This window comes from Eretmochelys imbricata, chromosome 12 (genome assembly GCF_965152235.1).
Source record: "Eretmochelys imbricata isolate rEreImb1 chromosome 12, rEreImb1.hap1, whole genome shotgun sequence".
In the NCBI taxonomy this organism is placed as follows: domain Eukaryota; kingdom Metazoa; phylum Chordata; order Testudines; family Cheloniidae; genus Eretmochelys; species Eretmochelys imbricata.
Window position 1 is genome coordinate 19,325,734 of NC_135583.1, and position 15,095 is coordinate 19,340,828.

The following is a 15,095-nucleotide window of genomic DNA, read 5'->3' on the forward strand; positions in this document are numbered from 1 at the left end:
CCACCTTACTTTGAGCATCACAGCTAAATGCACCTTTCCCAGACCTGAAGAAGAGCTCTGTAGGGCTCCAAAGCTTGTATTCTCCCCAACAGAAAGTGATCCAATAAACGATATTACCTCACCCATCTTGTCTCTCTAATATCCTGGGACTGACACAGCTACAACTACACTGCATTCCCTATTTCTGTAAGGCGGCCGGGGGGAGGGGAATAGTATGTAAACCACCAGATGGGAATTAGAACAATTCCATCACTATATCATTACTTTCAATTTTCATTGCATTTTTTTTTGTAGAACTGTCTTCATGTAGGCAGAAGTCCAAATAAAATTCAAGGATCAGGGATTAAACTATCTTCAAAAATATGCCTACTTAATATAAATACAGTGGTATAAAACTAGGTTTGTGGGAGATCCATTTATTTATATTCCCCCAGTAGCTAGGAGTCCTACACTAAGACCTGGGCTGAACTGTGTGAGGCACTGTACAAACCAAACACTGTTTGTTCCTTGGAGCAGAGACTAAGTTCAAAACAAGTAGTAACAACAGCTAGACAGACACAGGAGTACAAAAAAAAAAAAAACACAAGACAATGTGACAGGGCCCCAGCATAGCATCAAACTGTTCTTGAGTTGTAGACAGCAGTGAGAAGGATAAAGGACAATAATTAGTTTTACAGATGTTCACAGGGAGCTCCTCCCACCTAGGATGTCAATATAAGAGAAAACATGAACATGCTCATTTGAAAATTTAGTGTGTGTAATGGAGGCTGGTACAACAGGCTAATCAGAGGCAGGAGTCAACATCTAAACAGCAAAGGCAAGATGATAGGTAGGGTGGGCCTTCAAAGTAAAGACAAGCAGCTTCTTTTATGCAACAGAGATGAGGAAAGCAGTGGAGAAATGCAGAGAGATGACATGCTCAAAATGTCAGCCTAAGAAAATGATCTTTGCAGTATCATTCTGAATGAATATGAGCAGAGTTGGATGTTGTCAAGGCCAGAAACGAGGATGTTGTAGTAATCAAGCTATGAGATGAGATCTTAGAGAAGAGTTTTAGCTGCGTGAATGATTTAAAAAGGACATCTCTTAGAGAGGTTATGCAGAAAGAAATAAGACTTAGATGCAAGGGGCTAGAGCGGTTCAAGTGAAAGACACCTATGTGATAAGCCTGGGTGACAGACAGGAGTATGGTGTTGTCCACAGCGATTAAGAAAGTAGCAGCAGGGAGGGGAGAGAAAGATTAAGATAGCAGGGTGCAATTTTACTTTGGACAGGAGGCAGAGATGGTGGTTGAATTGGTGTTTCTGAATGAGATTACTTTGAGAACCTGTAAAGGGACAAGAGAAGGGATAAACAGCACAATGCCTCCCCCAAAAGCACTGGGGGAAGGATGAAGAGGATCCTCCAAAGTACATACTGAAGGAGTGATTAGAGAACTAGGACAGGACAGACTAGCTTTACCAGTCCCCACTGAATTCTTGTACTTCCATCAAGATATTTATGTTGAGTTGTAATACTCATCTCCCTAATTCTAAAAATATAGATCAGTGGTTCTCAAACTGAGTCATGACCCCATTTTAATGGGGTCATCAGGGCTAGCATTAGACTTCCTAGGACCCAGAGCTGAAGCTAAAGCCCAAGCTCCACCCCAACCTGGAGCAATGGGGCTCAAGCTGCAAGCCCCTTTCCCCCCCAGCAGGGCTTGGCCTGTGGCCCCTTTTCCCTCCCACCCAGGGCATCAGGGCTCAGGCTCCACAAAGGGGTGGTGGTGCAATGAAGTTTGAGAACCCCTGGTGTAGATGATCTTACTGCTTATTTTAGGTTAGTGATGTTATGCTTACACAGTGGAACCACGATAATGCAGCATCATTACAAGTACTCAGCATAGGGAAATAGAACATGATTGCTATTTAAGAGTCTAGATTCCCACCCAGGCACTGAAAAGGGTATTGATCAGCTCCAGGTGCTGAGGTATGCAGGGAAGTAAGTAGTACTTATGATACTTATGTTTAAAGGAGCAGTCTATTTTTGTAGAATGAACTGACCTGCACATGACTTCTTCTCCCACATCAGTGCTTAAGTTCATAATACTTGCTTAGGCTTGTTTAAGTATATCAAGTTTAAAAATGTAAACATATACTTCCCTAGCAACAATTGTGCAGCATTTTGATTATATGGTTTTGGGTAATGACTTGCAAAAGAAACAAGTTGAAGATAAGTGTTGTAGGATACTGTCCTAACAAGCTTGATGATGTCACTTGACAGTAATTTGGTTCTTCTGAATTACTTATTAGGGTCCACTGGGATTAAAGAGCATAGACAGTGTGTCAACCTTGAGGACCTACTCACCATTTATGCCAAGTTATTTATCTTTATCTTGCCCAGCTGTCACAAACTCACCCTCCGTAAGCCTAGACTATAAGTGTATGTCTACACTTAAAAATGCTGCAGCTGCACCTTGATAGCCCTTCAGCGTAGACATTAACTACACCTACGCCAACACCAAGATTTTCCCATAAGCATAAGTAATCCACTTCCCCAATAGGCAGCACCTATTCCAACAGAAGAATTCTATTGACCTCTTGTCTGCATTAGGAATTTACAACAGTATACTTATACAGCTCAGATTTTTCACATGCTTAAGAGATAAAACTATACTGATTTAAGTTCTTAGTGCAGATCAGGGTTTAGCGTGTTGCTACCTCATACAGAGGGATTAAAAGCTTCTTTCAACCCTAAAGAAACATTTTCAAGAATATTCTGGGAAATGGGGTACAGTTATTTTACTTATGTACACTGTATATTACTGCTCTATTTGAGCACCTAGGAGGTTACTAAGACTGATCAAAATTGAGCTGTTCTAGCTACTCACTGTACCTCCTTTCCAATCCCTCTGTGAGCATAAGGATTTTTTCTAATCCATTTTCCTCTTCCCCCTACTGCATTGCCCTACCACCATCACATAGTATAGCTTCAATTTCTGAAATAGGTAACTTAAGAAAAAGGAGATCTTGCATTTCTGAAATTAATGGCAAGATGTGTGGTAATATCTTCTCAGGACTTCCACAGCTGTAGAACAGCTGCAATCCTAGTTCTATACATCATCTTTGGACAGTTATATGCTTCTTGAGGTGGTGGAGATGGCATTATTGACATGGCTTGGATCATCTTATTGGGGGGTATTGCAAATTAGGACATGGACATTTGGTTTGTACTGGTATTGAATGGGGCAGTCAAGAGCTGTAGGATTGTTTTGACAGATCACAAGTACCAAAATTCTGACTTCCAAAGGAGTTCCCCCCCTTTTACCTTAGGTCTTGTCTGCAAGTTGACTTGTTCCTCATTTATTCCCAGAGTGTGTCCACCTACAGGGTTAATCAGGAAAATCTCCATGTTTAGAAAAGCCCTCAGAGAGTGGAAATACAAAAGGTGTGAGAAAACTACCCTTAAAAGGAGTGAAATAGTAACACAAAGAGTCTATTACCACTAACTATAGGAACTCTATGGCCAAGGTTGAAGCTCTTGCAAACTTTACTGAGACTCAGGAGGAGAACATAAACCCTGATAATAAATTAACTAACTCTTCCCCCAATGCCATGGTAATCCCACCCAACCTAACCAAGAGAACCATTATTTTTTTTTAATATTCTCAACTTCCCAACATAACATTCTCCTTTGTTAATGTTTGAGAGTCTGCAAGGACTGTTTCCCTTTGATTATAATTGGCAATTTTACACTGCAAAAAAGAGAGATGAAAATAAGGCTAGTTTCATTAACTGGAACATGTAACCAGAAAGGGAAGCTGTTATGTATGTAGTTTTATGACAGACAAGGCAGATGCCTTTTAAGTAAAGATTCTAGTGGGAAAGGGTCACCAGTGATGCAGAAGTGTCAAAAGCTGCATTAAGTAGAGGTAATGTGACAAAGATTCCTATGCTCTTAACAGAAATAAAGGATCATAAGAATGGCTACTGAAGTTAGAGAAATTAGCTCAGCCTTTCCACTGCTAATCCTCTACCAATAGAGGACAGAGATTGCCATGAGCAGCACTAGATCTGTAACAGAGGCAAAGTACTAGGGAAGTCCCTTAGTTTTAAAAAGCTACTCCAGCAGCACACCTTTGCCTCTCACCATACTTAAATATATACCTATTTCCAGTGAAGGAATTACTCTAGGAAATATGCAGAATAATAAGTGTACATTTAAGGGAAACCCACGTAAAAAGCCACTACAGGACCACTGTAGCTCACGAAAGCTTACACTCAAATACATTTGTTAGTTTCTAAGGTGCCACAAGTACTCCTTTTCTTTGAGCTACTAGAGTTCTCGTAAGACTGATCAGGCTGCAGTCCCGCTCTTATTTCAACACAGACCCTTGTGTTGAGGCCCAGTTCATCTTTGCACCCAAGCGAGGTTGTTGTGAGAAGCAACACTAAAGTTTAGCTAGTGGAACATGCTTCTGTAAGTTATGCTCCAAACTTGAATGGAAGTTTACAGGACGGCCTACTATGCAAAAAAATTTTGGTTGAAAGTCAACTCAAGTGGAAGGTTTTATCAGATATAGATTGTCAAAGTAACTGTTCAGAAGATTGCTAATTTTTATTCTTCAACTGCTAAACAATCCACTGCTAATTTTACACTATTGTCCTCCTAGTTATCCAACAGTTTGATGTCAGAAAGAAAAGCTTCCTCTAATATGGAGGCTTCTTATAATCAAGACTGCAAGGGACAACTGTTCTTTGGATCAAGAGGGAAACCTGAAATGGTTGATGACATCCTGTTGATGATAATCGAATTCCAGGCTCATTAACCCAATAAGGGTTACAAGATAAAGAACTGGCAGCTCATGTCAACACAGTACACACAAGTAAAGCTTCAGGGTGCTGTATCAAGGAGTTTTGAAACTGAAAACTTTAGAACAGTTGCAAAAATGAATTTAGGGAAGCCTAGTGAGAAACTGATCGATACAGTTGAGCCCAAATGCCTTTCATTTAACTTAGGGTTTTACTCTGAGTGTAGCCTGGTCTTAGTCACATGACTATGGGCTAGACTAGAGAAATACCAAGACAGCCTAATAGGAGCTTAGAGTGACATCCACCCTTCTTTAATTTACATTACACCCTCCATGCATGTCCCAGCATACAAGTTACAAATTGAGACTTGCACATAGGTAGGTCTAAGCAGTTCTAAAAGAGTGAATTTATATCACCTTACATAACCTTGAATTGGTGCTTAGCACTAATGCTGCATAACTTCAGAATGATGGGAACTAGCTTCTGATGTAACAGATGTATTTTACTATATATTCCTATGTATAAAATTTACTGAGCGCAAGTGGTCAAGAATAGAGATGAACAATCTGGAAAGGATACAAAATTGTCCCTTCATTAAACTAACATAAATAGGAAGCAGCCTCATCTTTCAGTTAAGGAAGCAACTAGTAACATGGCTTTGAGGTTGTAAAAACATACTAATTTTACAGCAATGTGATCATTAAGTCTTTCTATACATAGAAAGTTTAATATGCAGTATAAAACTTTATTAAAAAGATATTCAGTTCTATGTAAACATTTAAAACAGACAAGCAGTAATTGCACAGAATATTTATATAATACACAACTGAGAGAACAAGAGATACACATGTAGACTCCATTAACTTGGTTTAACTGTTGCTTTTCCACATAAAACAGTCAACTGGCTCTGGGGGGAAAGAAAGCCATTTTAGACCAACTTTATTGGCAGACATTAAAACTAGAGTTGATTAAACTCTGCAAGACAGCTAAACTGAGGAGCAAATCTTCAGCAGTAGAGTAGTAGGATAATGTACAGATTAGCAGAGAGGGCAGAACCATCTAGCTGCTGCCCAGTATTTAGCTTTTTAAAGACACCTCCCCACCCTGTGCTTGCAATAGAGACAGAGGCATGCCAATACTGTAGCTGTCAAATCTTCAGTCTGCTATAATTCATATAATTTAAAGTAAGGTCCCACCATCTATAAGGGTGGCTCACTTTTCCATATAGTACTCATTACCTATGGATATTTCACTGTATTTCTAATATTACATACTAGCCAGGTCTTAGAGTCCCCATTACAAAAACCTCTTGGAGGATGGCCACTAGTTGGCATAAAATTAGTAGTGGTGGTTAGCAGCAGAGTACAATTTCTCTCCTGGAGAGAGGTATATAAGCACACCGTCAGAATGTTGGGGGAGGAGTTACTGTCCAAGCTTAGTACAGATTTGATGGGACCCTTATAGTTCTTATTCAGAGAGTGATGTACTCCATCAGTATACATGATGTGAAACTCAGCTGTCTTTGTTTTGATTTGCAAATTGACACATTGATATTAGTGAGAAAAGCAGAGTTTCTTCACATGACAGGCAGGCAGACATGAGGAGAAGAAAAATTCTGCCCTTTCTTTAGGAGCAATGTCACCGACAGGACTCAATATAATAGACCTATACAAAGCCTGTCTCTTTCTAGTAAGGGGAAAATGTTGCAGCAACATTTCTCCCTTACTAGAAATAGTTTGCTCCTTGCATAGGTGATTTGAAGACGAAGTGCCAGGACTGCTGTGCAATCTTAGACTATTTACAAGATAGTGGTTCTGTAAACTTACCACTAGATTATGAATATGCTGAACTGTGTCATCATTAAGCAACTCGACATCGATGTTACGGAGGTCTTCACCAGCAGAACAGAGAGTCTGAGCATAATCACAAAGTTATTAATTTTGAGATAAAACTATTCAGCATGTTTCACATGAATCACCATATCAGTTTTTCTTACAACCATAAACATATGCCTTAACTCAACTTCAGTGAACAGCTTTATTGGCTCAAAAGAACATTCTGCCCAAAAAGTTAGTCTGTACATGTCTCTTTCCAACTTATCACTGGCTTTAGTTATGACTGACATTATGAACACAAGTTAATGGGCCACTAAACTAGGGCTGCTGCTGGTCAGGGAGCCAAATCTAAGTGGAAATAATTCAAGGAACAAGAGTTCTCAGCACACCCAGGGCACAGTGAGATGTCAGTTTTGTTAGCTAACCAATATCCATCAACTTTCACAACCAGAATCCCATCTTTCAAAGTCAGCAGTAGTGCAGACTGAAACAAGTTATTCACAGAGAGTTTCTTTAGTCCAAGTGTTCAGTTATTTTAGACTGTACAGCTCTGTGAAGGTGTAGGGGAAATACATCAAATGCTTATTTCACATCACTAATCCTGGTCAGTATAGTCATTGGTATGATACCTAGAAACCTTCATCATAGGTCCAAGTGTTCAGACAAGAATCTAACTCATTTACTAGACAGACACTAATGCAGTATTTAGCTGTTACCACTCAAGAAAAAGATCTTGGAGTCATTGTGGATTGTTCTCTGAAAACATCCACTCAATGTGCAGCAGCAGTCAAAAAAGCTAACACAATGTCGGGAATCATTAAGAAAGGGATAGCTAATAAGACAGAAAATACCATATTGCCTCTCTATAAATCCATGGAATGCCTACATCTTGAATACTGCATGCAGATGTGGTCGTCCCATCTCAAAAAAGATATATTGGAATTGAAAAAGGTACAGAAGAGAAAACAAAAATGATTAGGGGTATGGAACTGCTGCCATATGAGATGCAATTAATAAGACTCAGACTTTTCAGTTTGGAAAAAAAGAGATAACTAAGGGGAGGGATGATAGAGGTCTATAAAATCATGCCTGGTGTGGAGAAATTAAACAAGGAAGTGCTATTTACTCTCTCATAACACAAGAACCAGGGGTCACTAAATGAAATTAATAGGCAGCAGGTTTTAAAAAAAAAACACAAACAAAAGGAAGTATTTCTTCACACAAAGCACAGTCAACCTGTGGAACTCTTTGCCAGAAGATGTTGTGAAGACTAATAGCGTTCAAAAAAGAACTAGGTAAGTTCATGGAGGAAAGGTCCATCAATGGCTATTAGCCAGGATAGGCAGGGATGGTGTCCCTAACCTCTGTTTGCCAGAAGCTGGGAATGGGTGACAAGGGATGGATTACTTGATTACCTGTTCTGTTCATCCCCTCTGGGGCACCTCACATTGGCGACTGTCAGGAAACAGGATACTGGGCTAGATGGACCTTTGGTCAGACCCAATATGGCCATTCTTACGTTGTTATAATATGGAAAGTTAATAGAAATGGTCATTTCAGAAAGTGACCATTTTGAAATGCCGTTTTGTTTACAAGCTGCTCACTTAACTCTAGCAACTACTACTGCTACCAAAGACAGGAAAAAAAAATTTCCAGATACCCTTTGTTTATGTATCTGCCAGAAAGATTCATTTAAAGCAGGTGAAATTGAAAAGTTAAGGTTTACTACCTTTCCATCAGCCAGAGGTATATTTACAAATGGAACAGCTTTTTCCCGAGGCACTGAGTTACTTCTTAGTGACATGGCTTGGACTTTTTCTCTCACAGGTACAGTTCTTGAGACAACTATTTGTGGTAGTCTAGAAGTGGAATACAAGAACAGAGTTTCACCTCTAATAAATTGCATTTTCATGTCCTACAGAGAGAGCCATAAGAGCCAATGTGATTCAGTAACAGCCAGCTTTGTGATGTGTGCACTTACTGGGTGCTCATTTTCTACTTTGTTCTACAAACTGTTTAGAACTAACACTAAAGAAAATGCAAACATCTTGAAGTAGTAGTGTTTATTGGCACCACCAGGTAATGTTTTGCCATTCTGGCAGGGTGCAATACAACTGAGAAATTCTAGGCCAATGATCAACCTTCAGTTGGGACTGGACATTTTATATAGAGAAGAACAGTCTCCAGTTATCACAGTAAACACTAACACTCACCGTAAAGCATCAGTTTTTAAGCCAATCTAATTATTAGGGAGTAGGAAAAGACACATTAGCAACAGATTATCCAGGACTCGACTACTGCAGGGTTTCTTACACCTTCCTCTGAAGCATCTAATGTTGGCTACTTTCAGAGGCAGGAGACTGGAGTAAGTGATTGACAGGTCTGTCATGGAATTCCTATATTTCCCTTGTATTTAACATTATTTTGTACTGTAGTCAAAGGCAGACTCCAATACTTGAGAGCAAGTATAATGTTTCAGGCATCTTTAACCTGATGGAGACAGACTCTAGATACAATGACATAATAATAGCAGGCCAGGGTAATGCTGTGAACCACTTTGTTGCTTCAAGGCTGATTTTAGCTATCTTACTGTAAAAGATTTCATTTCAGAAGGTTGTTTCTGCCAGAAGCAAGTTCAGAATTACCAGTTTTAAGAACATTTCAAGCTACAATGTATAGTTTAACTGACTGGAAGTATTTGTATGAATTTAAACAAAATGTTGCAAGTATTTTCAACCAAGAGTGAATTATTTCAGCTAAAATTAGAGTACTGAAAATTTGTTTCTAAACTGTTGTGTTTCCGTAAACTATAGTCAACACATGTAGAGAAAGCGAGTAGTTTGTGCCCCATTAAGCCAGCTTCAGAATGTAACCTTAACGATGAAAACATAGCCAGTACCTCCAGAATTTCAACACAAGTGTAAACTGTATCCACTTCAGTCTCTTCCCCCATCCTCCTCCATGAACAGGAGCCCTTTTATAGATAAAAGCCACCTACCTTTCCTAAAATCCTGCAGTGACAGACACTGTACTTACAGAGATCTTCACATTGTCTGGTTCAAAGGAGTATTCCTTATTTGGTATCCAGATATATATGGTTGTAAGAGAGTTTAAAAAGAAAAAAAAAAAAAAGATCCGTTGTGCTATGACCTGAAAGGCTTACCTTCTAGAAACCCGTGGAGCAGATTTATAGTTTGCAGCTGTGCGATCAGATGTAGGAGCCTTAAAATGCCTCACATTTGGAGTAGAGCATGCAGATCTGTCAGAAAAAGAGCATTTGCTTTTACACAGTACAGTGCTTTTAGTCTAGAGAGTTCCAGTTATGAAACAGATATTTTAAATTCTCTAAGCAGAAGACTGGTAAATCAGACAATGTTACAGTACTCTGTAGTTATCTACTTAATGTTGCTTTAAAAAAAAGGGGGGGGGTTTGGGGGGGCACAGCAAACGTGAAGTTCTTTACACAGCAAGATATAATCCACCAGAATCTAGCCTATTTAAGTCGAGGGGGCTAGAAGCAATATAGGCTTATTTGTATTAGAAACTGGCTGAGAGAGCACAGTTTCTGGACATAGTTAAGTGAAGGTTCCAATTCAGTCTCCTGGCAGTTTTAATCAAAAGTGGAGGAAGTATTCCTAAAATCAGTTCTCACAAGAATTCTTGAGAAGCCACATCTGAACCACAGTCAGAGAACAGCCACTTCTAGTTTTGGATCCTAATGGGCCCATAAAAATGATTTTGGAGCGAGGGATTGAAGCCCTCCCCACACACAGAATTGAGCGAGTTTGCTTCAGGACCTGGTGTGAGCAAAATGCTACTGAACATTAGGGAAAAACCATACACCAGAGACTGACACAACAGGTTTTGCCTGCCTGAGGAGCTGACTAGTTTTACGGATTTGAAGATTATCTGTAATACTAAATTAGGAATCTGAATAACTAAACCTAGTTAAGGCTTTCTAGTTTTCTTCTCATGTATAGTAGGAGTTGATTCAGCATCTAGAGTACACTTTAAAAGAGGACAGAAGGTGTATGTTGAACTAGTAGACACGTTCAGATTTTTAAAAAGTGAACAGTTGCAATACGTAATTGCACAGATTTTTATGCCAATTTGACTGGAGACATCAGTCCCTCCGATTCGCAAACCAAAGAAGAGTAGGGTAGACTTCGGCTCATTTTTGCTGTAAGTAGCTCAAATAGATATTCCACTACTGATATTCATGCAAATCACTTTCAGCAGTAAAAATCAGCAAAAAGTATTACCGTACAGATTGTTATTCTTATTAACTGTAACATTTCAAGTTACTTAAAAGGCTACTTTCCTCCATTAAATGTTATCTAGTTAATCTTTAAATTGTAGACCTTTTTTTTATTTATTATAAAAATGAGTACTTGTGGCACCTTAGAGACTAACAAATTTATTTGAGCATAAGTTTTCGTGAGCTACAGCTCACTTTGTTGGATACATGCAGTGGAAAAATACAGTGGGGAGATTTTATATACACAGAACATGAAACAATGGGTGTTACCAGACACACTGTAACAAGAGTGATCAGGTAAGGTGAGCTATTAGTAGCAGGAGAGAAAAAAAAACACCTTTTGTAGTGATAATCAAGATGGGCCATTTCCAGCAGTTGACAAGAACGTCTGAGGAACAGTAGGGGGTGGGAAATAGTTTTACTTTGTGTAATGACAGATCCACTCCCAGTCTTTATTCAAGCCTAATGTAATGGTGTCCAGTTTGCAAATTAAATTCCAATTCAGCAGTCTCTCCTTGGAGTCTGTTTTTGAAGTTTTTTTGTTGAAGAATTGCCACTTTTAGGTCTGTAATCGAGCAACCAAAGAGATTGAAGTGTTCTCCGACTGGTTTTCGAATGTTATAATTCTTGACGTCTGATTTGTGTCCATTTATTCTTTTACATAGATACTGTCCAGTCTGGCCAATGTACATGGCAGAGGGACATTGCTGGCACATGCTGGCATATATCACATTGGTAGATGTGCAGGTGAACAAACCTTTGATAGTGTGGCTGATGTAATTAGGCCCTATGATGGTGTCCCCTGAATAGATATGTGGGCACAGCTGGCAATGGGCTTCATTGCAAGGATAGGTTCCTGGGTTAGTGTTTTTGTTATGTGGTTGCTGGTGAGTATTTGCTTCAGGTTGGGGGGCTGTCTGTAAGCAAGGACTGGCCTGTCTCCCAAGATCTGTGAGAGTGATGGATTGTCCTTCAGGATAGGTTGTAGATTCTTGATGATATGCTGGAGAGGTTTTAGTTGGGGGGGTTGAAGGTGACGGTTAGTGGTGTTCCATTACTTTCTTTGTTGGGCATGTCCTGTAGTCGGTAACTTCTGGGTACTCTTCTGGCTCTGTCAGTCTGTTTCTTCACTTCAGCAGGTGGGTATTGTAGTTGTAAGAGCTCTTGTAGATGTTTGTCTCTGTCTGAGGGGTTGGAGCAAATGCGGTTGTATCTTAGAGCTTGGCTGTAGACAATGGATCGTGTGGTGTGGTCTGGATGAAAGCTGGAGGCATGTAGGTAAGTATAGCCATCAGTAGGTTTTCGGTATAGGGTGGTGTTTATGTGACCATCGCTTATTAGCACTGTAAGGTCCAGGAAGTAGATCTCTTGTGTGGACTGGTCCAGACGGAGGTTGATCATGGGATGGAAATTTCAATCTCTCTGGTCACTCGATTACAGACCTAAAAGGCACAATTCTTCAACAAAAAAAACTTCAGAAACAGACTCCAACAAGAGACTGCTGAATTGGAATTAATTTGCAAACTGGACACCATTACATTAGGCTTGAATAAAGACTGGGAGTGGATGTGTCATTACACAACATAAAACTATTTCCTGCCCCCTACTGTTCCTCAGACATTCTTATCAATGGCTGGAAATTGCCCACCTTGATCATCACTACAAAAGGTTTTTTTTCCTCTCCTGCTGGTAATAGTTCACCTTACCTGATCACTCTCACTGCAGTGTGTATGGTAACACCCACTGTTCCATGTCCTCTGTGTATATAAAATCTCCCCACTGTATTTTCCACTGCATGCATCCAATGAAGTGAGCTGAAGCTCACAAAAGCTTATGCTCAAATAAATTTGTTAGTCTCTAAGGTGCCACAAGTACTCCTGCTCTTTTTGTGGATACAGACTAACATGGCTACTACTCTGAAACCAGACATTTTTATATTAAACACACAATTGTATGCACAAGTGTATACATTCAAATGGATTGCACTATAACCCTTTAGCAGCCACCCCATTTTGGGGAGTGGGGGGGGGTCATCTGATTCAAATTTACTTCAGCAGAGTACATCACAAAATCTGATCCAGCTTGTGTAATGTTCATTAAATTCTTTCTCCTTAGCAGAGTTAAAAAAAAAAATCCACACTGCTGCTTCTTTGAAAAGCCACTCAGTCCAAATAAATTACAAAAACTACTGAAGATCATGGTCTTACCGAGAAAGAGAGTGGTTTTCTTTGAGATGTATGCCAGAAGCTAAGGAAACCAGTGATTTTGTTTTAGACACCTTAAAACAAATAAATAAAGCATTGTTAGAATAAATTACATTAAATGTAATAGGACTGAGACTTTCAGATGAAGACTTAAACCTCCTAAAACCCTTGTTGAATAGGGAATTATACCCACTTTATAGATGAGTAAACTGAGGCACATGAAATCCCTATGCTATAGCTTCATTGTACAGAACGGTTTACTGTCTTGCTTGTCTTGACAGTTCAGTACACCACATAACACTGTTTTCGAATGAGCCATTTTGGCACATCTACACACATGCTTGTACCACTAGATCAAGTCTTTTTGCTGGATATGGGGGAGAAGACCCATGTCATAATGCCCAGTTGAAACTTGCAAGTCATTGAGCAAAACCAAGTCCCTGAGTTGTGGGACAGAGTTAGATTGGATAAGTTGATGCAGATGCAATGCTTTTTATCACTGTTGGTCTCTAAAAACAACCCATTCAAATATGAGGAGGTATCTACTGAACATAAAGTGGGCATCAAACAGTTATGTTTTAACAGAAAAATCAAGTTAGGGACTTTAGAGTCCCATCATATCCCCTAATGATTCAGCAGGATGGACCCTTACCAGAAAGTTATTCAATTTCAGGAGGAGACTTAAATAGTACTGAATTTACAGCCGGTGATTGTTGTACATACTTTTATTAATTCATCATCCGTTGATTACCAAACAAGCTCACAATAGGATTTTATATTAAATTTAATTAAAATAAGCATATTGGACCACAACTAATTTTGAATTAAGTTGCTTTTTTTTCTTTTTTTTAAAATAGTTTATTTTAAGATGACAAGCAGGCAACTGACCAGGGACCAACTGAGGTAGTCTCAGGTTTCAGGACAGCTCTAGCCCTGGTTATTTTCCTTTAACACATACCTTTTGAGATGCTTTCTTGGCAGGCACATTCTCCTCATCTTTATATTCAACAATTGTAGTTACCTTAACTAAAAACAAACAAACAAAAAAAAGAATTCAAAGTGGATTAGAAATACATGGAATATTAACAGCTCCAGCGATGGGCACCACAACAACCCCATTTAGCTCTACATTGACTGTTAGTAGACAAATAGCAATTGATTGCACCATTTGATGGCCATTTGGCACTCAGTTCAATGCTTAGGTGGATTGCAAGTGTGCCCAACATCATAACTACTGTATATGGATCTCCACCCTCATTGACATATCTGGGATGCCAAGGATACCAAGCGACTCTCTCACCCTTAGAGGTGAACCCCCCCTCCAGAGTAGGTTCAGACACTGACAGAGGTGCAACATTTCTACTGCACCTGTTCTGAGATTAAAGAAAAAAAACTCTTTTACAGAGATGAGGTGGACCAACTTCTGTTGCAGAGAGAGACAAGGTTTCAAGCTACACAGAGCTCAGGTCTGAGAAAGGTACTGAGTGTCACAGCTAAATACAAGGTCAGACAGTTTAGCAAAAGTAGTTAGCACACATTCTAAGGGACTATTCAAGGTGAAGTGGCCCATTAACACCCTTATAGTCAGAGGACTAAAGGGGATTAGTGGGGTTCAGATTGTTGTAATAAGCCATAAATCCAGTGTCTTTGCTAGAGACTAAAAACCATGGTTTTAATAAAGTTATGAATGTAAACTCCCAAACTCATCTTTTAAGTGTGTAGGTTTCCTTTAAGGATGAGGACTGATAGGTCAGATACAGAGTGATCACTTATTCTTTTACAGACAGAGTAGTCCATCAGATAGGTAACTGGAATGGGACTCCCCAGGAGACTTGCATTCTACTCCCAGCTCTGCCACTGACTTTTGTGACCTTGGGAAACTCACTTCACCTATGTTCCCTTCCACCCTTTATTCAGATTGTAATCTCTTAGCAGATATTTTTACAGTGCCCAACACAATGCTGCACCACTCTGCTTCCCCCTTCCTGCAATCCCAAATATCTGT

At 39.5% G+C, this 15,095-nt stretch overlaps 1 protein-coding gene across 6 annotated transcripts in view; it reads right to left on the reverse strand.

Annotated features, from left to right (window-relative positions):
- LOC144272755 (borealin-2-like) overlaps window positions 1-15,095 on the reverse strand; it is a 150,313-nt gene that overhangs the window by 125,654 nt on the left and 9,564 nt on the right. For 3 of the 6 annotated variants that reach the window (XR_013347666.1, XR_013347664.1, XR_013347665.1), the window contains exons 5-9: window positions 14,049-14,116; window positions 13,094-13,164; window positions 9,792-9,887; window positions 8,358-8,487; window positions 6,620-6,706 (exon numbers count right to left, since the gene is read on the reverse strand). Coding sequence is in view for 1 of the 6 variants with exons in the window: in XM_077831063.1 (XP_077687189.1) it covers window positions 5,653-5,700; window positions 6,620-6,706; window positions 8,358-8,487; window positions 9,792-9,887; window positions 13,094-13,164; window positions 14,049-14,116 (500 nt within the window). In the remaining 5 variants the exon portion in view is untranslated. Of the gene's footprint in view, window positions 1-3,309; window positions 3,366-5,531; window positions 5,701-6,619; window positions 6,707-8,357; window positions 8,488-9,791; window positions 9,888-13,093; window positions 13,165-14,048; window positions 14,117-15,095 lie in introns of those variants that run through there. The other 3 variants (XR_013347667.1, XR_013347668.1, XM_077831063.1) reach the window with 2 other exon arrangements.